At 47.7% G+C, this 26943-nt stretch overlaps 1 protein-coding gene and 1 long non-coding RNA gene across 5 annotated transcripts in view; one reads left to right on the top strand and one right to left on the bottom strand.

Annotated features, from left to right (window-relative positions):
• Nrp2 (neuropilin 2) overlaps positions 1–26943 on the bottom strand; it is a 115894-nt gene that overhangs the window by 41350 nt on the left and 47601 nt on the right. For all 4 annotated transcript variants that reach the window (XM_048459278.3, XM_087903655.1, XM_087903656.1 and 1 more), the window contains exons 8-12: positions 16221–16365; positions 13611–13960; positions 11039–11183; positions 7005–7121; positions 4038–4178 (exon numbers count right to left, since the gene is read on the bottom strand). In XM_048459278.3, coding sequence (XP_048315235.3) covers positions 4038–4178; positions 7005–7121; positions 11039–11183; positions 13611–13960; positions 16221–16365 — 898 coding nt within the window. The remainder of the gene's footprint in view (positions 1–4037; positions 4179–7004; positions 7122–11038; positions 11184–13610; positions 13961–16220; positions 16366–26943) is intronic.
• Positions 1340–5751, top strand: LOC125416353 (uncharacterized). Its single transcript, XR_007236859.3, has 2 exons — positions 1340–1577; positions 3857–5751. It is a non-coding gene; the product is annotated as an uncharacterized LOC125416353 (long non-coding RNA).

The raw sequence follows: 26943 nt of genomic DNA, 5'->3' as shown, positions 1-26943 counted from the left end.
ATCCAAACAACCCCAGTGAGAAATCAGCAGGGTCTACTACTGACATTTGAAGGGACAGCCAACATGTGTAAACCCGAATGTTTGGATTCTTGGCTTACTCCCACTTGAGCTTTCCTTTGAACCCGAGGAAAGGCACAGTTGTCTCAGCTCCTTCCCTGAGCTGGGCAAAGCTCCCTTCAGAAGGGTGTCCTAGTCCAAGCAGGCTTTGCCTGTTTTCTTTAGATGCTTTCATGGCTCTTGGTCAGTGAAGCAAAGTATCATTGTAATCACACTTCACAAGGGCAAACAATGTTTAAAAGAACATACATTCCAGACCCCAGCGGATCACCCAGGAACCTGTGGGGAGAATCCTGTAATCTATGGTCTTATCTCCTCCCCCTCTCGTTCCCCTTCCCCCCAGTGGAGCTGGGAACCGAACCCAGACACTCCCAGACACTGAGCTACAACCTCAGCTCTCCTTTTTCTTCTTTTTTTTTCAGACAGGGTCTTGCAAAACTGCCTAAGCTGGTTTTGAACTCGGCAGCCCAGGCAGACCTTAAACTTTCAGTCCTTCTGCCTCAGTTTCTCAAGTAGCTGAGATTACATGACAACACCACCAGACCTCATTCTTGACAGTAATAATGATCATAGAAATAACAACTATTAATACTATTGGTATTACGGTTTACTTAGGATACTTTTTCTGTGTGACCCCCAAATAGTCCTTAATGCTATGCCCCTTGGTCATTTCCCATGGCTGTGGATGGAGTCAGAGTGGCATACGTAGGAAAATCAAAACAGTGGCCACCAAGTACAACATGTCGAGAACCAGATCAGGCAAATTCATCCCCCTAACTCATTGCTTCTTGGTTCTCACTAAACCAAGTTACAGAAGCAACATCAAGGATTGGGAGCTTGTTCCCCTGCTAGTGTCCAAGGTGCTACAGCAGCACTGACTACTGCAGTGTGTGGTAACGATGTGGTCCTGCATCCCTGGGGAAGGGACCAGTGCCGTGGCAGAACTGAAGAATCAGCTGAAACTCTTTAAAATTATGATAGAAATAGCCACAAACGGTTGAGGATTTCTTACCCAATACTGGAGAACTGGATACCAAGCCCACCCAATCACCTCAAGGAGTGCTTGTATCCTTCCTCATAGACCCAGCTCTCATCATTCTCGGAACTGTTGATATCAAAGCGTCAGAGCATGTCTGTAGAAAATGTGTCTGTTCTACTAAGCATACGCCGCCGTTGTAGCTTCAGAGGGAAGGCAAGTGACTTGTCAGAGAGGTTGGACAGGCTCCTCGGCTACCACCAGGGGGTCACTGAGTTTGGAACACATCCTCCCCCTTCAGCGGGAGGGGCATTGGTATGAACACACTCTAGGCAGCTCAGCCACAAGAGCTAAAAAAAGAAATTCTGAGTGGCTTGAAAGACGGATGTTGAAAAACAAAGACAGTGGAATGAAACCAGTGTCCTGCCAGCCTGGAGCAACCATTACCACTAGGCAAAGGGACAGAGCTGACTGCGGGCTTCGAAGGGGGCAGAAAAAGGAAAGAGAGCGAGAAAACAACTCAGTCAGAAAACATCTGAGCAATGTAAGTGGTTTCCAGGGACACTTGTGTTGTGTTTCAGCATGGCCATCTCGCCCCGCCCCGTTTCCCTTCACCCCACCTTCTCTCAGCCAACGGCTGTGATGCTTCCTATCTAAAGTGTAATGGCGTCTGTTTACCTCCTTATGAAGAGGTGAAGCGTGTTGTGCGCTTCCAGAGAACAATGGGTTTGGCCTCTCTCTGTGGAAGAGCACAGTCGGGTGACACTGTGGCTCTCAGGTTTGGGGACAGGCGCCAAGCCTTCTGCACCCATCAGCACTGTCCCCGCCCTGAGCCCAGCACAGCTGCTTCCTTTCTCACTGCTACTCTCAGAGCCTCATTTTTTTTTTTTTTAAGAACAAGAAAGGAACACCCCAAACAGAAAGGGTTCTATCTTCTGCTTACAGTGTGATTTGGAGCTTTGTAATCAGGACAGTCGGAAACAGAGAAGATGGGTGTTTTAATCATCCGAGGATAAAGGGAAGGATTCTGAAAACAAAATTGTGACTTTGTTTCCTGGAGTCAGGTCACAAGTTGCTTTCCTAAACTTCAGTGGTTCTTCTGGAACAGGAGAACAACCGTCTTCCTTCTCAGCATTAGACCCAGCAGTTCCGTATGGCCCTACTTTTCTTTCTGTCCCCATCTATCCTATTCATCAAAGGTTGGAATTGTGCCCATTCCTTAGCCTGCTCCCAGAAGCCCTCTCTAACTCAGAGTGGAATGAGTCAGCTCAAACGAAGACAAAGACAACAATAACCAGTAGTGAAGCAAGGGTCAAGGGACCAGGAATTGCGGTGAGGGTGGGGTCTGAACAAAGTGGGTAGAGGTGCAGGGCAGCAAGCTATGGCAGAGGGGAGGGGACAGAACTGCTGCCTGCTTGCTGGTGGCCTTGTAGTCTAGGGCTAGCCTCAGACACTCCCAGAGGAAACCTTTTTAGAAGTATAGGGAGGGGAGGCCAGAGGATTAGAAGGGACTAAAAGCGGGGCCCGGATAAGAAATGATCAATCCTCCTACCACACAGAAAGTCCATGTGTACAACCTTATTCAAAGTGCCCCAGCCAAGCTGCACCTTAGAACCCTCCCCTCTCAACCCCTATCTCACATTCAGACAAAATGTAAACACATACACACATATACCTCATTCACCTTCCTTACATTCAGATAAAGATGGGGGCTGGGAAAAAACACCAATTAATTGGACCCAGTCTCAAAGGAGAGGAAATGAAACGAAAAATCCTGGCTGGGTTATAAAAATAAGTATTTTTCTTCCCGACGTGCAGGAGGCTCATTATATTAATTAAGCATTATTGCAGAGAGTAAGACCGGGAGGGGATTAGAGCTGGGACTGGGGTAAGTGCTCTCTCTCCTGTGCCTGCGGCTCTGGTGATCCTCAGATACAATCTCTCTGAGCCAGCACTCAAAGGCTGAAGAGATAAACACTTGAAATATGAAAATGTTTTTCTTCAGAGCAGATGCTGTGACCCTCTGGGAAAGCAAATGTGGGCTATGATGGAAGACTGGCCCCAAGTGTTCTAAGCCTTCCTCCCTCCTTGAACTCCTAGGGACCAGGGGCACCATCAGTGGTTGGATGAGAGCAGCTCTGAAGAAGCCAGGAAGAGGGGAGCCCTCTCTTTCTCATTTTCTAGCCTTTTCCCAGAGCACTTCATCAACATTTAGCCTGCTAAATTTCCAGAATTAACCCCATTTTCTCCCGAAGGCTTGTTTACGGACATCTGAGAGTCAGGCAGGAGGTGTATGGAAACTGAAAGCCAATCAGAGCGTTTACTGGTTTGTGAATGCCAATTGTTAAATTTTCTGAAACTTTACTAGCCAATTAAATATAATTCTTATTAAAATTACATAAGCTATATTAAATTATATTAAAAAGGAGAATAATAAACACCCTCAACTCAACATTTCCTGATCATTTCGGCATATTCGCCTCCGGAGATAACTTAGGTTCCTTGTGTCTGTAGAGGGAAAATGCGCTCCCTGAGCCCCGCCATTGCATGTCCCAGCCCCACCCCCAGGTTTGTGACCCACTGAACTGTGGGGAGAGTATTTTTACCACTGAATGTGTGTGTACCTTATCAAACAACTTTGGGGTTTTGTTTCAATCCCTGGAAAGCCTATTGTTAAAACATTTCCAGAAGGCACCTGTTAATGAGACAGTAGTAGCCAGTGCTGGCTGAGGGAACAAGAGGATTCTAATGGACGCCTACTATCTCCTAAGGACCTCCCAAGGCTTCTTTCTCTCACTTATTCTGTTTTCTCTTTCTCCCTAGCAACTGACCTGAAATCCCGAGTAGGCTAGGAGCCACCAACCAGCCAGGCATGTGCGGATGGATGTCTGTGGTAGTCTGTGGGCAACGAACAGAAAACTGCCCCGTGGTGGGGAGCGAGGAAGCTTGCAAGGGAGTCGGGATGGAAAACCATGTGCGTCAAAGGATGTCTCAGCTGCCTTACCTGGAAATGTTCGGTCATTGGGGCTGGCACTGCCGGTCCAGGTGCTTCTGAGCCACTTGGCATGGTCATACATCCAACCACAGGGCTCCTCAGGGAAATCAAAGTTGCAGTTGAATCCGGAAGGGAGTTGTAAATCTTTGTCTAAAAGAAGAAGAAAAGTAACTAAAAGGCCAGCAAGCAAAGCGGGTCCAGCGGGCCCAGCGGGCAGTCACAGCAATGTCCCTTCAATAGCTGGCCTGGCCCTGAGCACCAAGCAGAGAAAGAAGGGCTTCCTTTTGCTCATTTATTTCACTCATCTTGGTGATTGCTGACTTTCGGGTCAGGCTTTGGTCTCATCCTTCCCAGCATGAAGACCAAGTCGGCCAGTGGTTCCCAAAGTAAGCAATTATAAAGAGACCTCCCCAAATGGCTTCAGGAGCTAATCAGCCTCCTCCATCTGCCTCATACAGCAGACAAGTGGGAAAATTGCTACTCCCTAGATGCCAGAGAAGAATGTCTTCAGTGGCCTGCTGACTTCTGAGAGGATCATCTCAAGTCCTGCCAGCCTGGCTCTCAGAAGTGATGGGGAGACCTGGATGCTGGGGAACTTCTGGGTGAGACAGACAGTGACCTCAGAAACAAGGGATGGCTTGTTTGCCGTCCCTTACCACTCTGCAACACAGCCCTTATTCCGGAGGGATGGCATAGGTTGGCCTTGTCAGGAGGGAAATCTAACATGTTAAGAGTGAAAACGAGGGGCTGGGGCACCCTGAGAGCTGCCCAGCTCAGAGCTGAGTAAGTTGGGGCATGTTTTTATCTGCGAGGTTGGGGGCTCAGGCTAGGCTAGTCACGCCAGTTACTGAGCAGCACATGTGCGGAGCTCCTGAGAGCTGAGAGAGAAGAACGTGTTCTCTGCAGCTCTACAGAGTGACCACAATGGCTCACCCTGGCTGCTTTAGAGAGTTACCTAGTTGAGTCCAAAGGCGGAACCAAGTGGGTTTTCTCTGGGGTTCCACCCAGATCTAAAAACCCAGTATGAGTTAATGCTAATCTTGGAATTAATAGGGGGTGGTACAAAGGTGGGGAAAGAGAAAATGGGAACCCAAACATGGATACTTGCCAGGACAGAGGAAAAGAGTTAGCAATGCTAGTGGCCCAGGGGACGTGGGGTCTTTGGCCTTCTCACTTCCCTTCCTAAGTTCCCAGAGAAGAATTTCCACGGGGAAGGTTAAGAATGGTCTAACGGCGACAGCAGCTGGGTAGAGACAAATTGCCCACCATGGGGTGGAGGATGCTTGGCTTTAGAGGCAAGGGTACTGCTGATCTCAGCAGCAGGACGCAGATTGCCCGCAGACCCTACTGTGTCCGGCCTGCCCAAGAGGGAACATTTAATGTTGGCCCACCCTTAGCCAAAGTCAGCTGGAGTGCAAAGGGAACACATGGAACCCATCACAGAAATATCAACCTGTGGCTTGGGAAAGTCGGCTCTAGCCCTCACCACTCCTTCTCTCCAAACTTCTCCACATGTCTATTTTTCCGTTCAAAAGTACAGGGTAATTCAATATACCATAATTCCTCTGCAATGTTTATATGCATACTATATCTCAGGAACTAAATTCCACAAAAAGATCTTTTACTAAAAAGAAGGGAGGGACCATCAAAGAAACCTCAAATCAAACAAACCACTGTAAACGGTAAAATTATATTAAAAATAAACTTCTGAAATTTTGCAGCAGAGCCCTTAAATTTTCCTTTGGATTGCCGTTTAGCTAGACTCCCCATTCCCATGCTCCTGACACGCTAACTCTGAATCTAATACCATGCATTAACTCCGTGTGTTTCTTTTTCAGCTCTCTGTTTTAGATATGTCTTGGAAGATTCTCCACTTCTCATTATGAAACTAAAACAAGTTCATTAAAATGTCAAGGTTTTGTATTCAACTAACCCTGACCAGCAGTGTCCCCTACCCACATAATATACCAGAGCACACTCCCTAAAACACATGCATTCGATTCTCATTTTTCAGCCCCACAGTTTCAGCATTAATTTTTGGCTTTCACCCCACTCTTCTTACTGGAAGCCATCCATACCATCGGGCAGTTTCTCAAGCCGCCCTCTGGCTGTGAGCGGGCTCCCTGGTCCCATCACTAACTACATCTTTGAGTCCCTTCTCAAGCGTCTTTGCTAATCTTTCCTCATTTTGTTTAATGAACATTTAATAATAATCAGCAATTTAATGTAAACTGAGTTTTTCAAACTTAAAAGTCCAACCCTAAAGGCCAGGTGCTGTAGAAGTTGGGACTTATTAGGAGTGTTCTAGTACATAGTGACCTGAACAGTAGGAATAAACACAGCACTTGATTTTCAGATCTTCCGATCACTGGCTTTATCTGCCTTGGATAAAAAGGGGAATAAAGATTTCCCATGCGAAGAGATGATCTTAACACTAGCGTCTTGGGCTTTTGGGAACTGGCTGAGGGTCCCTCACATCCTGCCTTTGTCCCAGGCCTGTAAGATGTGACATGAGTCTGAGAATCACCCGCTACAGTTTGTAAATCAAGGCTGTTGTAAGACACAGGGAAGTGCATTGGTTCTGGGTAATTGTCGAACTAACTTGGCTATCACAGACAATGACCCCCCACCTAAGAAGGACACCAGGTCGTCACATGGCCGAGGCACATGTTAACAGGAGAAGCTCTTCCTGCTGGTAATTCTTGGCTGAGGCTGGTTTTCCTTTAACTAATCAAGGCAGTGAGGACCTTAGCAGTGGGCTTGTATCTATAGGGCTATACTAGTTGGTACAATATCTGAGTGTTTCTAGCAGCCACGGCCTCAGGCCTCTGAGTATTTGCACCTCCCTGAACCCTCCTGTAAGTTCCTGTGACCCTCTAGCCAAGGCATCTCAAGCTCTCGCCCGATCACAGGTCGTCTGCCTGGTCCGTACCCGGGCCACCCCGGGTGAACTGGGGTGAGCATCCCCGTTCTCACCGTCCTCAAAGCTGCAGTTCTCCCCACACTCCGTGACGTCCTCGTCCATGGGGTATGGGGTGGTAGTCTCTTCACTCTTTACGGTGGGTCCCAGTGTCTCCACTGTGGGCTTTGAGTCTGCGCGAAGGGGAAGGGAGAAAAGAAAAATGTCTCAGCAGGATGCTCTGTAACCCAGCAGGGGAAGAAGCCAAAAACTAAAATCTTCTTTGTAGGTGTGAACTTGTGAGCAGGAAAGGGAAGACACGCAGATGTGAACACAACCTGAGCTCACCCTCGGGAACTGTCAGTGGAGCCATGAGGGTCACTTCAGCTGAGAGAAGCTGCAACAGACATCGGCACAAAGCCATGCTCCTGACCCCACCCTGGAGGCTCTAAGGGCAGCACAGAAGCGGCAGTCATGAGGGTGGATGACACTGACCCCTAAGTGGTGTAGGCCACACAATCAAAATGCTGCCCACCAAAATTGACTGAAAAATCTCCATGCTTATTGAGATTACATGGGAAATGGGCCCCGAGCGCTCTGCTGTTTCAGGACTGCTGGTAGGCCTCGCTGCTTGGCCCTGCTTTCTCAAAAAACACATTTTCACTATGCTAGACAGGATTTATTTGGACTCAAAACTAACTCCATAAAACAATTTGGCCTGTGGGGCCCACCTACAATAAAATAATCAGAAGCACTTGTCACCAAAGTTGTAAGCGAAACAGCAGCTTAGGAAGCCCAAATCCAGACTCTGTTGGTGTTTCGTGGCCATGGACAGATGGGGAAATAGATTTAAAGAGACTCGGGCTAGGTGAAGTAATTTGGGCAACACCTTCTAATCAAGGTATGGCAAGTTAAAACACCCACTGGATACAGTTACTGCTCTTCAGGGGAACTGACTGGGGTGGGAAGAGTCGGGTGTGGTGGAGAGAGTGGCCCCAGGCAAGGGGGCACCGCCGAAGCACCACAACTTGATTCAAAAGACAGAGGCCAAAGAAGAAATAACCGAGTCTGGCTAGTTCTTCTAAAATCCCCACCCCAACCGCCAGAGAAGCCTACCACCCCTTAGTAAAAACTCCAGGCTCCCAAACGTTGGCAACTTACAACAAATGGGACAATAAGGAGCACACAAAAAGCCTGACTAGGTCAAAGCGTGCTGTAGGCCGCGGTTTTCACCTGGGCCAGAGGTGACTCACACACCCATTCTTCACTTGTTTATTTGCTCACCGGGTCGGTCGCTCATTCATCAACTATTTGGGGAATGAATGAGGTTGTGAGTCAGGTCCTGGGTGGGGTGGGAGAGTCTGGAAACCTGTGTGTTGTGCAGTGGTGGTGAGTACACCCCAGAGTTCCTCCAGGTAGATGCCCTGAAGAAGTCAGGGCATTGTTCCTCCTGCCTTTGACAAGCTCCTTAGTGCTAGTGCATGTGATTAGGTGCCTTTGTGGGGTACCCTTCAGGATACTATTTAATAAAGTCAGGAGCTGAGGGAAGGGGTAAAAATGCTGAAAAGACTTTTCACGGTCGACTTCCCACCTTTCTGCTATTAAATACTACGCACATAACCTTTCGTGTTTCCCGCTACCACGTCTGCCTTTCGCTCAAAGTAAATAGCAAATAACCTCGAAGCATCCTAATTTGTGAGCTCAGATTTGTCACTGTGCCACTGAGTCTCAAACTCAATTGTAAAGCAAACTATGGGTGGCAAGGCGAGAAGTCATCCTTTGAAACCCAAACGCACTGGCTAACAGGTGAAGCAGCCCTGTCAAATTATTTACCAAACCCGCTCAGCCAAGCCCTTCAGTTTTTCTGTTTTCCTTTGGGGGAATAAAAGAAAAACAAGAAGTGAACCAAGGGCGAGTTGCAGGCAGAGATGGAAATTTTAAAAAGAAGAAGAGTATGTATTAAAAACCATTTCAGGAGAAACTGGTCAGCTGGTGGGGAGAGATAAAGTGAAACCCAGGGGCAGTGAGGGGCCGATGAGGTGAGCAGAGGGCAGGGTGTGTGAGGGAAAGCGAAGAACAGGGGCAGCTACTGTGCCCACTGTTTGTACTGGGTGCTCCGAGATAACTGCCCACCAAACAGCAGCGTTCCTCCAAAATTAAAACCAGATGTCAGAGACTTCAAAGACTCAGAGCCTGGGCAGAAGCTAACACGCCTCAACTCTGATCTTCCGAGAGCAGGGCTGGACTTTGAAATGGGAAACCTGTGGTTGTCACCAGGGCAATCTGGGGCAGGCTGGGGCTGGAGGGACAATGAGGGGAAGAGGACATTAGCAAATGTCCAGCTGGCCATAAAGCAAGGCCAGTCTGGGAGAGGCATGGGACAGAAGGAAAAGGGGCCAGAGAGAAATGTGACTTAGTTCCCAACTAGCTGGGTGACCTTCCTGGGGCTGTTGCCCAGTCTGAAAGGGCGGTAGGTCATGGAATCGATTCAATGGGTTACGAGACCTTTCAGAAGTCTGAGCTGTAATCTATCAGGGTGTCTTGCCTAGTAAGGTTGAGTACCGCCTGGTGTGTGAGCGAAACCCCTTCCGTTACGTTTGCCAGTGCTGGGCAGCAGTCTAAATGCTCCATGCCGCCCTCACAACAGCTGTGGGGCTTCGAGACAGACTGGTACCATCCCCGCTTTCCAGGCAAGAGAGGAAGTAATTTGTCCTAGGTTCTGCACCTACTGCCAGGGAAGGAGCTGAGCTTAGTAATCTGTTTCCGGAATTCGAGAACTTCCCATGTGTGCACATGAATGTGCTTGCTTGTCATTGAAAGTGGTTTTTCAGTGGAAATTCAGCTTAACTTGAGGCACATGGTCAAACATGTTTGGGAACTACGAGCCTAGACGTTTCTGGATCCTCTGCAGCTTAATCATGGAGTCTCAGGTGGGTCAATGAAACTAGTTTGTGTCTGAGGTAGGTTTTTAGTATCATCTATGAGGCACAGGTGATCAGCATTCAGGCTTTGGGGTGCCCAGCCTTACCCTTACAAGTGTGTGTGTATGTGTGTGTGTGTGTGTGTGTGTGTGTGTGTGTGTGTATGTGTGTATGTGTGTGTGTGTGTGTGTGTGTGTGTGTGTGCGGGGACGGTGAGTCTTCCTACTAGTATGGATTCCATGGGACTGTCTTCACCTCCAAGCCTAGAGCTGAACTGGGGCCCCACTCCTGGCCTGCGCGTCTGCACAGGATTCCTCTGTGTGACTACAGCCTGCACACAAGCAGCACTTTTCTCCCTGGGAGACAAAAGCACTTCCCTGACATGCCCTTATTAATCCTTCACGCCATCCTGTCACCTGAGCCAGTGACAGGTACAGCAGACAGGAAAATGGGAATACCTGGGGCCCTGGTGGGGAGAAGCAGGAGAGCTATGCCTGCTAGTGGCTCCTGCTGGCACAGGGTGGGGCCCTGAGCTTCAGGTGGCTCCCCAAAAGCTCACTTTACCAGGCTGTGCCAGCTCTGCAGAAGAAGAAGAGCCAGTGACCAGAGGCAAGGGAGGACCTGACCCAGAAGGGTAGGTAGGGTCTTCCATCCTTCCACAACCAGCAAGGGTAAGGGTGAGCTCTGGGGCCTCACCCTCACAGGGAGAATTCATGGAGGCATTTGCCCCATGCTGTGCTACCTAGTAGGGTTACATACTGGGAAGATGCAGGCTGCACCAGTGTCCCCCCTGAGCAAATAAATGTCTTTTACAGATGTAGTTTTGAAAGGAAAATGCAGTCTGAGTCTCTGACATCTGGAGGCCAGATTCAGACATAAACCGATTACTTTATTGTCATGAGAGGGTTTTTCTTTCCTAAATCAACAACCACTGTCCGTGGCCTGAAGAGCTGGGGTCTAATTGAATTTCGGTAGGCGATGGGTAGTTAAGACTTGTCTTTCTAGAGACTCATGTTGAGGAACTGAAGTGATCTTTGACAAAGGACAAAACACTTCCCTTGAGAGGTGGCTCAAGAATGTAGCAGGGACCAGACAGTAGGTATGCAGTGAAGACTGACTGCCCTGTCCCCTGCCAGGATGCCAAGACCACAAGACCAAGTGGGCAAGATATGAAGAAGAAATCCCCTTACCTGTCCAGTCACAGCCCAGGACCTCCAGCCTCATCCCAATGCCTGCTGGTGACCATCTCTCTGGGTACACCCGCACGTACTGTGCCAGAACTGGATCGAACCTTCGGATGTCGGGAGTGTCATAGTGCATGTTCCCTTCAAACAGCTGTAGGGAGACAGGTTGCTCAACCCTCCTCCTGTGAGTTTCCTCTCCACTCACCTCTCCCCACCACCACAGCTAATCCAGAAGTCAACTTTGTGGTTGATTCATGGAGCATTACCATGTGACTTCATTTCAAACCAAGGTCTTTGTTCATTTGGAAAGTCCAGGAGGGACTTTGCAATATGGAAATTTGGGAGCATTAGAGTGGCCATAGTCAGGGGAGGTCTAAGCTCCAAATGTGATTTAGCCTGACCTTGGCCAGGAAAAACAGAAGGCGGGGATGGCTGTGTTTAACAGTCCAGATTCCTTGCCTTATTTTTAAAAGAAGTGTTTTCTTTTTCTAATGCTTTGATGAATGAGATGGGAATATAGCTGTAGATGGAGACTGAACTTTTGTTTTCCTACTGGCCCAGACCCAAATAATCACACAGAAACTAAATTAATGACAACACTATTTGGCCTTATAGCTCAGGCTTATTAGTAACTAGCTCTTACAGTTGAAATTAACCTATAATTTTTATCTATGTTTATCCATGTGGCTTGGTACCTTTCCTCAGTAAGGCATTCTCATCTTGCTTCCTCTGTTTCTGGCTGGTGACTATGTCTCTGCCTTTCCTCTTCCCAGAATTCTCCTAGTCTGGTTGCCCCGCCTATACTTCCTGCCTGGCTATTGGCCAATCACTGTTTTATTAAACCAGTATGAGTGACAAATCTTTACAGTGTACAATAGAACTATCCCACGGCATTTCCCCTTTTTTCTTTTCAAAATAAGACCTTGAATCTAATCTCTTTGTTTAGTCTTTTCTTCTGACCATTGTCCATAACAACTTGTAACCAACACACTGAACAAAGAAAACATCATTATCCACTTTTGGGGATTGTGGGCGTAGTTTTCTAGGCTACTTCCTGATGATTTAGGGGCAATGATAATCTTATGGGGACCCATAGAAAATTTAGGATTATGATCAAGTCCTGACTGGAGTATTCTGTGAGGCTGGATCATCTCAGCCAGCAGTCTTGAGGCTATTGTAGATGTAGAACTCATAGGAAACTGTAACATGCAGTTCAACTGATGGCATGCTTGCCTGCATGAATGAGACCCAACTTGCTGATAGTCTGAAAGAAAAATGACTACTGCCTCTTTAGGGAAATAACACCATCCTCTTGGTTACAAATTGATGGCCTGAGATTGTCTTCTAGACCTTGGTTTATCAGAAGCAATTTTACCAAAAGAAACCACTCCTAGATTGCCAATGCATAAAATTGCTGAAAGAAGTTGGAACTATGTGGGAACTCCACCTAGAACCACCTCAGAGTCCTTCACATAGGAAGAGTACAGGTGTTGAGGTGGCTATGTCCAGGAATGCCTGGGGGATCAGCCATCTGCAGGTACTCAGGATGCATCATCTGCCTTAGGCAGGACGTGCTCTGAAACTGGCCCAAATCACTTCTTTCCCAAAAAGAGCCACTATTAGCTGTCACCAGGGAACTTGTGGTCCAGCTTCTGCTCTATTGGTTGAAGGTTCTGGTTTCCAAACCTCAAGTCTTTCCAAGTCCCTGGAATTGTGAGCTGGAAGTACACATCAGTACTGTGAAACCTCCGACCTAGCTCTGGCCTATGCATTTGGAAAGCAAAGCCTTGCTTATCACAGGGACAACTCCTTCCCCTGTTAAAGATACTGTACTTCTACAGAAATGAGGACCAGGTAGCCTGGCCTACCAGGAGATGAATCTGAAAAGGGAAGAGACAGGAAGTGCTCTTCCTTCTGGGACTCCTAGTATGCTAAGGTGAAGGCCAGCCTTCCCTTCTCTCATGGCAGGGGTGGGCGGCACTGGTCTGGTTCTTCTGGCCCAGCATCATTCTCTTCCTTTCTTTTATACTCAGGGTAAGCGGCACAAAAGATCTGAGCAATCAAGACTAAGGAAATTCAAAGGAGTGTAACATTCAGAAAAAAACAGTTATTTTTGGAAGTAACTCCCCGTTTCTATAGCTTCGTCTCCAAGAACCACATCCCCTTGGGATGTCTGGCCCATTTCAAAGAAACTCTATCCAGAGGAGGCTGAGAAGGGCACCAAACTCCGTAAGCAGGCAGTGTTGAGCACTGGTTAAGTGTCTGGGTTTTGAAGTCTGACTTTGTGGTTTCAGGCCCTGGTAAGCAGTGTGGGCCTAGGTATAACATAAGCCTCGGTTCTGCCATCTCCAAAATGTGAATGACCAAATAACAAACTTTGTAGAAAGATTATGGATACTAAGAAGGAGTTCAATTTAAGGACCAGGTCTGGCACAACATAGTCTCTTGGTTGACACTTGTTTTATTGGGTTGATGGGGTTTGATGGTGACTGCTAGATGGGAAATCAGCTCCCTAACTCCCTGCACCCTACTTAACCTCCCTTTAGAATGGCATTAGAGTTCTCTGAGAACGACCTACCTTTGGCTGCTGAGTCCTGGGATCCTGGATATATTCCCAGTCCTTGCCATTTAGGCTGTAGGAGACTTTGAACTTTCGTACAAATGCCCTGGCTTCCATGGCAGAGATGCTGTCCCCTCCACGGGCTCCCTGGATGATGACGCCTTTCACTGTCTTGGGTGTCCCCAAGTCCACCTGCAGCCACTCTGCACCTGGCTGGGCTTGAGGGTTCCGAGGGAACCAGCCAGAACGGCTGCTAACCAGGCGGGCAGCACCGGAACTCCAGAGGTACTCTCGGGTGGAGGAGGCAGAGATCTGGGGATCAGCGATGAGGCCTGAGAGCATCCCCAGCATGTTGGAGCAGGGTGCATCTAGGAGAGACAAGGAAGAAACCATAAGTCATGGCTGAGGCCCACTCACTAAGCAGATCCTCAGGATCTTCAGGTCACATGCTTACTGTTTTATTTTGCATTCTGAGGCTGTATAGCATTGTGACTCAGAGTCTGAACTTGGACCCAGAATGCCTGGTTTTGTGTTTGCTCTGCTTGCTTACTTAGCTAGGTGACTTTGGTCAAGTGATTTAATTGCTCCCCAAGTCTAAATGGGCTCCCTCAATAGTGCCTACCTCTTGAGGGCTGTGGTGGGGACTCTGTTAGTCACCTCAGAGCCGGTCTTAGGCGAGAGCCTGGTGTGCCCAAGGGCTCCGTGACTGTTAGCCGTTTGCATTCACAGCTCTGACCAGGGCGTCTGAGAGTGTATGTCGCCATGTCCATCTGAGACACCAGTTTCCACCGACCCTCAAGGACAGTGAGTGCAGTGGCGCTCAGGAGGCAAGAATCGAATTATTTCCCGGAAGATCATTTTGCCTACAAGATGGGAACCTTCCTGGGCTCAGAATCAAGTCCTCCACGTGTGACCAGAGCTCGTTACTGCCTTGGGTCCTTCCTAAACCCTCTCCACCACCTGAAGCGTTCTTCCCCTATTCACTGCCAGACTAACCTCTGCTCACCTGGGGTATAAGGCCCGCATTCGGCTCTGGCCAAACTTTCATTCCATGGTAATTAGGTGCCCCGGCCCCTCCTCGGAGCACCTAGCTCGTAATTACGCCTTCTTGTGTGGGTTTGCTGTCTATCTTGGCCACTAGCTTGAAAGTTCCTTGACACCTGAGACCTCATTCTGTTCACTTCTCTATCTCAAGTCTCGGTGCGGGGTCTTTGTGGAGTGACTGAGTGAACAGGGAGTGAATGGACCACAAGTGCGAAGTAAGTCCTTGTTCATTAGCCCCTGCTGGGTAGGCCAGCAGCACAGAAGGGGCAGAAGACAGTCCTTGTCGGATAAAAGGAGAAAGCCAGGTCCTTGTCTGAACATGACAAGGGATTTGTATTGAGGAACAGTGGATATAGATCCTGACTCTGTTGCCTCAGGAATGGATGCTGGTCTGGGTTAAACTGTTGCCTTTCTAACTTCTTCATCAACATCATCTTAGGCGTTATGAAGACCTGCCGGTTCTTCCTAACTGCCGGTAAATTACAGGGCAGAGTCCTGAGAGATGGAGAGAAAGTGCAGCCACAGGGTACGTGAACCAGAAACCTTAAGCAGGATTACACCATGGTGCATTCCTAGACAGAGATGGGATGGCAAGTAGGCAGGTAGGAGATGGACAATGACCCTTGCAGGTCAAAGGAGCAACTTGCCTTTCTAGATGGAGTTCAAAGAGTGGAAATGATGGGCCTGTACACAGTCACACTATTGCGAGTCCAACTGTCATGGTGCTATACCATGGTACCAGCCTACAAAGGCTCCACCTCCTACTCCAGTGATCGCCAGCACAGTCCTTGGGTTAAAACCACCCGAGCACCATTTTTCCTTCAGATACTATCCTCAAACACTGTTCTCAGTTCTCTTGCTACAGTGACAACAAACAAGCAGGGATTTGCTTTCCAATCTTTCTTCAGTAAGCAGTGTCTCATTTGCCTCTGACCTCAGTAACCCATCCTCAAAGAAGTCTTTCTTGACCTGCCAGGCAAGGACGCTGTAAAACACTTCAAGGACCACGAGGCCCTGTCCTCAGATAGTCTTCAGAGTTTGTTGAATTTATGTTTATTTATCATCTTGCTTATTATTAATTTGTCCATCCAACTTTTTAATAAGGCCACACAGGACTGGCTCCCATTGTGTCTACAGTACCAGGTCTAGACCTTGGTCTCCACATGAGACAGGAGAGGGTACTAGTTGAGACGCAAGCTATCTAGGTTCAAACCCTGGTGTCATCACTTACTAGGATTTGGTTCCTTAACTCTGGTTTCCTATTGTGCAAAGTGAGGAAAATGACGAGACTTATGCCATGGAGTTCTACAAGAATAATAAAAGACAGCACACTTACAGTAGGACTAGAGTCGGGTATCAAATTATCCTTCAGTCTATTTTATTAAGCAGAACTAGCACTAGCATAATAAAACCATATTAGATGGGTGGAGGGTTGAATAAATGAATGAAAGGATTAAGTCTGATAGGAGTTGACCCTTCTAGCCATTCCTTTTGGGAAGGTCACACGGTACAATCTTATTGATTCAGAAAGAGGGGAGAAGCCTAGAATTGTTTCTCCTGTCTCGCCAGAACCCCTCAACTCACCTGTGACTCGACAGCCAAAGAGTTCCAGTCGAAGGGCGATGCCCAAGTGCCACGTCTGTGGGCGGATCCTGACGAACCTTGTCAGCAGGGGCGTGTGGAGCTTGTTCAGAACCACCTCAGTCGCATCGTTGTTAGCTTGGAAGACCTGCAATGTAAGATGCAGAGCAGTCAGAGAGGGACACCGGCCTGCAAACCACCAGGGCCTTTGCCGTGTGTAACTTTTTAGAATAACTGTGAAAAAAAAAGTCAATTTCTCATTCTGCTCTAACTTGAAAACAAAAAAAGCAAACTTTGCAAAAAGTTTTGGAAGGAAGGGATATTTTGCTTCTGGACTGAGAGCAAACAGAGGAAGGAGCTTTCAAAAAGAAAACACCCCAGAAGCTAAGAAAGAGAAAAAAAGCGCATTCACTACAAAGGAGGTAGACTTGTCATCTGTCAGGACCAGCAGACCTCACACTCTAGCTTGAACTTGACACTCCCTCTTCCTCACGTTGAGGGCACACGCGGGGGCGGGGGACAACTTGCAGGGCCTTTTCTAACTGCACAGCACTTGACTGCTGTTTTTGTCAGCTCCTTAGACACTTCCCCATTCTGAGTAGGTGAGGGGTGAGGGGTGCCGTCTACCCTGTACCTCTGTCAGTCAACACTGTTCTGGGTTCTCTCTCCTCTTTGGTAGGCAGCATCTTAAGAGTCATGCTCCAGCTTCCTCTTAGTGTAGCCCGCAGTCTGTAATGAAATCCATCCCTGTCCCCAGCTGACCGGGGCCTCTCTTATGGGAGGAAAGGCTTTCGGGAGTGGCTTCTGACCTAACATGGTAGGCACAAGCCCCAGCTTACCAGATGGCCCACATCAACTGTGGCCATATGGACCTTATGTATTTGTGTGTTTCCCCTTAAAAATAAGTAACTTGAGCGAGAATATGAGGGTTTCTTTCATTTCCCTGGATAATGGTGGATGGAAGAGACAAGCAGCCAACTGCCATTTCTAATTCATGCCTGTCATACATATAGCAACTACAGGACCTTGTAGATTTGTTCATGGCCAGTCTTCCTGGTCCAGCATTCTTTCCTGCACAGGGAAACTATGCTCTCTAGTTCTTAACACTTAGTATCTGCCAAGTGTTTAGGGCACAGACAGAGAGAGGACAAGAGAAATGAAAACCTAGTGTATTTGAACACCTATGAAGCCAGCCACTGTCAACATGATGACTGAATTCCACACTCACAACCTCTACTTTACTGATGGGAAAACTGAGGCTCACACATCTCTGTGTGGACCCATGGCATTCAAGTCTGTGTTTTCCTTTGTGAACTTTTATCTCTACTGATGAACTTACAGCAGTCTAGCTGAAAGCTAGGAGTCCTATTGCGGGCTAAAGAGAAGTCAAGTCACAGTAGTGATGTGATCCCACAGGGAGTTTACAGCCCCACTACAGAATGGTTTTAGGAACAGTGGAGAAGGGGGCAAGCTTACAGGCAGCCAACAATGCAGTCTTTTCTTCTCGATAAACTGTGAGCCCTACCATTTGGCAACCCCAAACCCTCCATATTTTCCATTTGCTGAGGCCAAAAGATAGAGGCAGTTAGAACACTCCACAGATGAAGGAGAAAGGACAAGAGGCTTCACACCTTCTGCAACCAAATGAAGTGGGGAAGAAGCTTGTTCTACATGAGAAAAAAGGAAACAAATGTCATCAGTCTGCTGAGCTTAACCCACAGTACAAAACCAGGGACAGAAGAAGAACCACTCCTCTCGCCCAGGCTTACCCCTGCTGCTGCTTGTACAGTGCCTGCAGACAGGGGACGAGAAGAGCAGGCTAGCAAAGGGAGAGGAAGGACCTAGAGGGTGGTGAGCCAGAGTCAGCGCAGGCAGAGGCCTGTGAGGAGAGCTGCCTGACCCCTTGATATTCTAATCTTTGAGAGGAGCATGGAGTCCAGGGAAGATCTTGCCTCGCCTTCTTGGGTCTGACAATGACTCTACAGCACTGGGGAAAGGGCTGGAGGAACAGAATCCATGTTCAAACCATGAGTCGGTCCTTCTAGGGTTCAACATGCAACAGAGGCGTTTTGGTCTTTTGTTTTGTTTTGGCTAGGAAGCAGCAAATGACACACTTTGCTGATTTCGGACGGGTGCTGTGAGCAGTGGGGACCACCTCTGGATCTTCCCTGTGGATTGTGATGTTGACTGTGTGTGGCCTCCATCAGGAGACACCAAGCAGTTCCTATTTGAGGTGGCTTCAGTCAGCACATAAATACGTAATTGGAGAGCTGAAAGGATTTGAACTCACACACAGCTGTTAATCCACAACACATACACCATGCTGGTACCATTTAGGAACACAGCATGCTTTATGTGTTTTTAATATCCAATTTTATCCTATCTGACCCCCTTCATTTCTCAGCTTTGGCAGACAATCCTAGGAAGCCTTTTCTTTCCTCCTCCTTCTCCCTCTGCCTTTTCTGGTGCAGGGTCTTACTTTGTAGCCCAAGTTGGCCCAGAACTCATGATGTAGTTTAGTATGATGTTGAACTTGAGATCCTCCTGCCTTGGCTTCATGAGTGCTAGGATCACAGGTACACACTACTCTCACATACCACCACGCCTGACTCTCGACCCTCCCTTCTTAAGAAAATGATTACATAGTTGGAGTATCCTTGGGAGTGGGCAGCATAGGAGTAAGTGTGCCGCATATGGGCACTGGGGTGAACGTGTCCAGATGCACCAGTCAGAGAGAGGTTGTCTCCCCATGAATGCATGTGACCACGGACTTTGGGTGGAGGCCCTTATGCTCCACCTATAGTAGCCTCAGGCAGGATGGGAGACAAGCAAACCGTCTCCCATGGAACTCTATTCTGCTGCTCAGTTTGGCTCATTCTTCTCCAATCTCAGAGAGCAAACAATGACTCTTTTGAACTTAGGTTCAAATTATTTTCCATGTTTCCAAGTTTAGGTCCTTACTGCTTACTTTTTGGCTTTTGACCGTGTATCTGTGTCTGCCCCATTTCCAGACTCTCTGCATGCCTCTCACTCTGAGTGCAGCAGAGAGAACAAAACGGACCCCACCACTTCATCAGGATCCTGGAGCCATACTCTGCTGCCATTGGAGCACAAGGTGGACAAATATCTCTGTCTCCTTCGGGCCACATTGTCCTTCACTGTGAGTGAGGGCTCTGCAGAAGTCGACTTCCTGGTCCCTCTCTGGCCAGCAGACTCTAAGCTTTCTCCACAAGAGTCTTCACAGTTTGAGGTCCTCTAAGAACATCCACTTTGTAAAAGGGCACTCGAATGACCCATTGTTCCTTATAATCTAAGTGCTATTGTGGGCAATTGCTGCGGCTATTTAATTCACTTCAGATAGTGCCCAGAACACATGGTGAGTGCTCCATTCACAGGCAGGATATACCTTGTTGATGTGTTGGTTCAATAACAGTTCAAATTATTAATAACCAAGAGTAATGAATAACAACACCCTAGTCCTTATCTACTGTCTTTTGTCCAAAGATGTCAAAGTGCAATTTATGAAAATCCATTTTAATGAAATATTAAGCAGTTTCTATTTCTCCTGACCCAATAGATTTACAAGGTCTCTATTTTTCTCCCTGCATCTCCCATCTCTCCTATTTATAGCTGGTAAATGCTATCATATATTATACATCTTTATGACGTTCTCAGTGCTCTGTGGTTTTGGAACCACCTGTCATTTGTTCTCTGATCAAATTCCCTAAGATGGATTTTTGGCTTGCAGTCCAGGCATCACAAGGTAGCATGCCTGGGAAATGATGCCAGGAAATTGGTTTCATTCCCCATTCTCTGCCGACTCACTAAATCACGATAGGCTGATCAATAAACCTTAGATACATTAATTTCTCCTTTAGGAAGATAAAGTCATTGTAAGCTTGTGGGTAGACACTGGACCCCAGCAGCCCTTGTGACCTGTCCCAGTGCCTGAGACCTGACCTGCTCCTAGGCCAGATGTCGGAGTGGGAACTAAGTTCCAAGTCATCACTGGGCCTTTGGGCGGTCAGGAGAGTTCCAGTTTGGAAGGCCACTCACTTTTAGGTCCTGCTGTGGTTAAAGACTGTCAAGCCGAACCTTGGCAGTGAGGTGTCCGAAATGGTGGGGAAAATCAATAGATTGCTCATATGTCTTATGCCAAGATGGGAACATACCAAACACAGTGATAGAATTTTCACAATTGCTTTAAAAGCTAAACGTCGGAGAGGATATACATTTTATTCTTTTTAAAAGAAAAATATGATACAGCTGCTTTACTTCCCAAAGGAAGGCTAGGAGTGTGTTCAAGCTGACCCTAGCTTTCTGGGGGTCATTGATTAAATATGTATATTATATTTTTAAAAAGCCACGATGAGCAAAGAACTTTCTTTGAGTGCATCTGTGCAAATTAAGTTCAAAAACCAATTCAGGGCTCAAAGTGACTTGGTAATCCATTTGGTGCCTTGCTAAATTCTGAACATAATCCAACATTTTCCCATTGATTCTTGAGGCCTTTGCTTTAGTTTAGTAGGATAGAATCGGAAACCCAGCAGCATGGAATGGATTTCTGATTCGCACCTCTGGGGGAGGGGGAGGTACTGCCCTGTGAGTTAGCTGCTCTCCAGCACCTCAGTTCCTTGTCATCTAACACCCCCAGGAGAAAAACAGTCTGCACAGGTTCACCAGGCCCATGACCCCCAGGCTTGGGTCTTATGAACTATATAATATAACGCAGAAGAAACAAAAAATCCACCCATCTAGCAAGATGAGATCACTGATGATTTTTTAAGCTCCTTTCCTTGTTTCTTGCCCATTCCTAGTCTTGGCCAACTTGCCTTTGCTAGCCTTCCTTATGCATTTTTTAAAGTACAGATAGGAGCTTTGGCCTGGCTTAGAATGATACACTCTTCCAGGTCCCTACAAGAGAGATGTGCTGCCTACTTTTAGACCCTATCCTATGTCCATTCATCTGCTGCTACATCCCTATGTCTGGGATAATGTAGATGCTGTAGGTCATTATGCCTGCCTCAAGGACCAAGAGAAGGATTCTGGAAAAGTTGTGGAGCTCCTGAGAGCGGTGACCTTCTCAGGCCCAGTAGCTGTGTGAGCTCCCCAGGTGACGAAAGCCCTCCAATAGGCAAGCTGCTCGTCACAAGAGTGTGGTGTCCAGGGAGAGAAAAATTCAGCATCTACCCGTCTCTTTCCTACACATGGGTAGAATCTGCTGTTTACTTCTAGGTGGCTGTAAACGTCTGAACTCTATCAGCTCCAAGGACTGCAAAGAAAGCAGAAGTATGTTTCAGAGATGATTCTGTGCTCGACTCTGAGGTAGAATTAATACAGAGGACTTCTTTCTTAAAAATGATTTCTCCCCATTAATAAATGTTTCATTGCATCTGAAGTTCTCCTTTGCACTATGTTTGCTGCAGATCTAAGAGAAGAGCAGAGCAGGCCAGGAAAGAAGGGTGGGGGAACTGGGAAGCCACTGCTCCCTCAGGAAGAGCAGCAGCTTATCCTGATACGGGGCCAGGAGCCTTCCTCCTCTCCTGTCCTGTTGTCTCGCATTTTCTCCTAAACCACCCATCACATCTGCACATAAAATTAAATGGTTAATCAATGAATGGCATCCCATTTAATTAATTTGCTGTACCAAGCAGGCAAGGTGGAAGGAGGGGCTGTGGCACTGGGGGAAGTAATGGTAAGGCTTTGTTGTTTCCTTTTCTGTTTACAGATCACAGTCTTGACATTTCTCTCTTAAGACTCCTTCTTAAAGACCATAACCAAAGTTTTAAAACAAGCTGCCTCCATTCCAGTGAATGTGGGAACTTAACCAGATGCAGTCAAAAGGGATGTGTTCATGTAAGTGTGTGTGTGTGCGCGCGTGCGTGCATGTGTGAGCAGACATTTTCTGTCTATCTATCATCCATCCAACTATCTATCATCTATCTATCTATCTATCTATCTATCTATCTATCTATCTATCTATCTATTATCTATCTATCTATCTATCTATCTATCATCCATCTAAGGGAGGGTTGGGGAGGGCTGGGAGGTGGGAGGGTAAAGGAGCCCTTTGATAACCAAATGTTCATTTGTGACTGTGATGACCTCTGCTCTCCTCCTCCCCTACTGTAGGGCTGTTTTTGTCATCAGACTGCTTTCTTCTGGGGGTGAGTGGAGGTGGGTGGGTTGCGCACATCCCCATCTGTGCGTGCCTTGTGGGGCCTCTGCATTTAATGCAAGATCATGTTACTCCCACGGAGACGCTGAGCCCTGGAACACAGCCTACTAACAGGATTAAGGTTTCAGGATTTTAGACAGGAAAGCATCAGAGAAAAGAGGACAGGAGAGGGGAGAGGAGGACACTTGGGGACCCAGGCTGGAGGAATGGCTTGAGGAACAGGCTGGAAAAGAATCATACACCATTATGAAAGATGCAGGGAGGGACAAAGGCAGACACTTCATCAGTGATGAAGTCCCTCAACATCTGAGAGCGTCCTGACACCACCAGTCATGGTAGCCATTCTTTCTTTAAAGTGGGCAGGAGAAAGTCACACACACACACACACACACACACACACACACACACACACAGAGAGAGAGAGAGAGAGAGAGAAAAATCCAAAACCAAAAACAATCAAAACCAAAAACAAAGCAAAATAAACAAACAAACAAAACCCCACCAAGGACTGAGCTCAAACAGCACCTACTACCCACATGCCTCTTCCAGGACCAGTTTCTACAGCCACAGAGCAGTGAGCGGAGAGTGAAGAATTCCCCAGATGAAGCCCTCCCCTTCGTGCTTATCTAGGTTCACTAGAAATGGCCAACGGCGAGTCCCAAATCCCAGGCACACCCCTTCTTTCCCAGAACCTCTGTGCACATTCTTGGCCTAGGAGCACAAGGACCCCAGCAGCAAGGCTGGCAGCGCCTGGGAGGCGGCCTCAGCTCTGAGACAGGTCAGCACCCAGGGGACCTGGATGAAGCTGGCTAGCAGCAGCCTGACAGAGGACCGTTCAAGCGCATGTATAATGAAATTTTCCCTTGAGCTTTCTAAGTAGAGAGGCTAAAGGTCTGAGCTCATCCCCCAACAAATGGATAAAGGACAAACTGAATTACCAAGCACACTGGACTCCTCTCAGTCGTAATGGAGAGGGACGCACAAACTGGGGACCTGAACTCAGAGGGCATCTGCCTCTTCAGAGCACGCACTCCTACCGGGCTTAGATCACACACTCACATCCACGGTTTCTGGAGGCTGGAGGTTTGAGTCACACGCTTGTCTTTATATAAGAACAGCATCAAGAAGACAAACCACAAAAGGAGTAAAAACAAGTATTCATGAAGAGACTTTAAAAAAAATCCTCAAAATTATTAATTGGGGGGAAATAATTACACTCCCGATAAAGAATGAAGCTGGGAGGAGACATTTATTTGAGGGAGCTCAAGTGCAAGGCCTGGATGACTTCTCGCAGCCCTTCCGGTCTGTGTTTTAAGAGGCAGATCTATATCCCACGGGAATCTGTTACATTTTAAATTGACAGCTTGCTCAAGGGAGCTCTGTGTTCTGACCCGTTGATTGCATCTGTGGCACACCTTCCCTCTGCAGATGGCCAGGTGCTCGGCCTGCAGGAGCTGCGATGCCAGTGCCGCTGCCACTGCATGGGGCGGCTGTGAACACTATGACAGAGCTGGGAAGGGAATAGCCAAGGCCCCACCACCCACCACCTCAGAGATCCACGGCAAATGCCCTGAGCTTGGGGTGTGACCTTCTAACACTCTCCTTTCCAAGTCTCTGATGTACAAAATGATTTGTTTTCATTAAGAAAATAATACAGGACAGAAGAGTTTAGAAGCAGGCGCACTTGTTTTGAAGGGAAGTGGCCAAATCAAATAAATAGCAACTTCTTTAAACTCCATCTTCAGGACCCTGTGATGGAGCCCCAATTCCCCACACAATGCCTAGCTTTGAATCCTGAACTGCATAGACCACTTTTAGATCCTGTTAGTCAACAGGGACTCCTCCTGGCTGCCAGGAATGGATGGGAGGCAAGAACAAGGCCTGGGACAGACCGCGAGAGCATCTGCTTCCACGCCGAAGCCTGGTGACCAGGACTGCCTTTCCTGGGGACTCCGAGATCCTCTTGTCCCTGGGGCAAGCTGCTTAGGCTCAGAGCTACAATTTCACCTGGGAAACGTCATGAACTTCTGAGCAATAAGTCGGTGCCTGAGGGTTTGCAGACCCTCCTAGCATTTGCCCTTGCATTAATGTGAGTTTGGTGCATCTCTGCACTTATTACTGGGTAATTCTGCAGAACCGCAGGCCCAAGGCTTATTCTACCTTATCTTTTCTATCTTCAAACCCGGACATCAGGGATCAGGACATCTCTTTTGTGTTGGTTCCCCACCTCCAAATAGAAAAAAGCTGCCGAGCATACATAAGAAGGGGAAGGTAACCAAAACTATACCAATATGAGCTGCCTACACTGGCAAAACAAAGGGCAACTAAAGGTGGCAATGGTCTTTGTCCCAGTGTCCCAAGAACAGTCATGACTTCATCCCTCAGGTATAGCCTCCATTCCATAGACTTAGCCTTCGGGTAGATTTATGGGTTCAGAGTCCGAGAGGAGGGAAGGACGATGAGCAAGCATTGGGGCCTTTGAGCTGTTCCCGTTGTTCTCCGTGCACCTTTCTTGGTGTGTATGCACGAAATTGCACCTGTAATTATACACACTTGCACGTGGACACATGAAATTTCTTACCACTCTATTGACAGCTCTGTTCCTGTATCTGGGATGCTACTCACACAGCTAGGGAAACCAAAGGCAGTAGTTTCTGCTGTGGTTTCTGAAGGGACGCATGTGAAGTAATTTGTATAATCTGAAGGAGCACATTGGTTGGTTATGGGCTCTCTGCTTTGTGGTTGCACCATAAATATGCATAAGGAAGGCCTGCCTATATAAAAGTCATGGGTTCCATACTTATGGCATGTGGAGCAGGGTGAGGACCGGGGTGTGCTGTGCATTTGGTCTGTGTAAGCAGGCTGCATTCTGCCAGGGAAAATTCATGAGCCACCAGCATCGTGGACCAGACATTTCATGGGGAGTCTCGTGAATACCTGTTGAGCATAAAGAGATGGAAAAGAGGCTGCTCGCCGACTAGGAAGGCTGGAGAAGAGTTCTTTAGTCTTCTTCACCTCCCGGCAGAAAGAAGAAAGGCACTCACAGGCTTAGCCCCTGCCTTGCCCAGGCAGGGCGAAAACCACAGTGACATAGCACAGCCTTCCGCCACCAACTTGAGTGCTCATTAATCTTGTTTTTCTCTGCTTTCTCCAGTTCCCTGGTCTTTGATATGCTGCATTGGTGTTGACAGTGGTCAGGGAACTGAAACTGAGTTTCCAAATTTGTGCCCTCTCTACTTCCTATGCACAGAGAAGGGAGGTGTTTTCCAGCCCTAGCTCTGCACTCTCAAGCCAGCTCGCTGCAGCCTGTTCTGCTTTTTCGTTAAGTCCTGCTGTCTGAATGGTACTTTCAAGCCCACCACAGAACACCAGAGAGCTTGGCACAGTGCCCAGCATCCAGAAACCACAAAGAGAAACTCGGTGGTAATACCAGCGGTGGATGAGCTCCTCCCTACAGCCTCACTGCTCTCCAGGCCCCTCCTTCCTCCTGCCTCCCTGTCATGGCATCAAATCAAACTATGGCAGACTTGACAAATCTATTTGGCATGGTTCACTCCACTATTCCAACCCCAGCAGCCCAGGGAACCGCACAGTAAACACAGCTATCTGGGGGAGACCTGCTAACGCAGAGGTCGCTCAGAGCATCCTTGCCGGGGGGAAGAGGAGGGGAAGGCCTCTTGGCCTCCCATCACAGGCACAATGAGGTGAGCCTAATTGGCAGGCTTTCCATTTCCTTCCTCATTTTAAGTACCAGGAGAATGTGTTTCTAATGGAAAGAGAAAGGGCTTTTTCTCTGTCCCAGCTCCTTTTATGTGGGCAAAACTGATCCTTTAACGCAAAACCGAAATCAAGACCCTCAAGTTACCCTCAAGCCACTGCCTACTGGGGAGAAACATTTTGCCAAAGGTGGGAGGAGGATGCAGAAGATGGCGAGAATGTATTCAACCTGGAAAACTGAAAAGGATGAGTCTGAAGAACTAGAGAGCTCAGTTCAGACTCAGGAATATCTTCCCTGCAAAACTGAATAGCCAGGATAAAGCCAGGAGGATGGCGTCCTATCAAAATGTGCAGTGCTAAGGTATTTCCAAAAGCAGATTTCTTACAAATGGTGTTTTAAATAGCATCCCAGTCCATCTGTGTGCTTTTAAAATCAGCTTATGCTACAGCGTCCCTCTGGCCAGTACTGCTTAGTCATTGAACCTGACCAAGGAGACTGTCAGGGAGCCTCGTGCCTCTCCCCTGGACCCATTCCTACCTGGCTGCTGGCCCTCACCTGCTAGCTGAAATCCCAGGTTTTAGCATTTTCTTATTGAAAATGTGGGTGGAGAGAAAGAAAGTAGGAGGAAGGGAATGGGGTGAGATGAGGACTCATCTCTGAGTTCCTGTGGCCCCCAGGGCTGACTCAGTGGCTTCTGACTGGTACCCAGCCTCTGCAAGCTACAGACCTAGCTGACAGGTAAGGAGATGGTGTCTTCCCAGTGCTAAATGTTTCACTTCCTTTACTAGTCACATGAAGTACGTAGTCACAAATAATCTGTATGTCAGAGA

Source organism: Myodes glareolus, chromosome 1 (assembly GCF_982192425.1).
Source record: "Myodes glareolus chromosome 1, mMyoGla1.1, whole genome shotgun sequence".
In the NCBI taxonomy this organism is placed as follows: domain Eukaryota; kingdom Metazoa; phylum Chordata; class Mammalia; order Rodentia; family Cricetidae; genus Myodes; species Myodes glareolus.
This window is presented reverse-complemented; position numbering and strand designations above follow the sequence as displayed.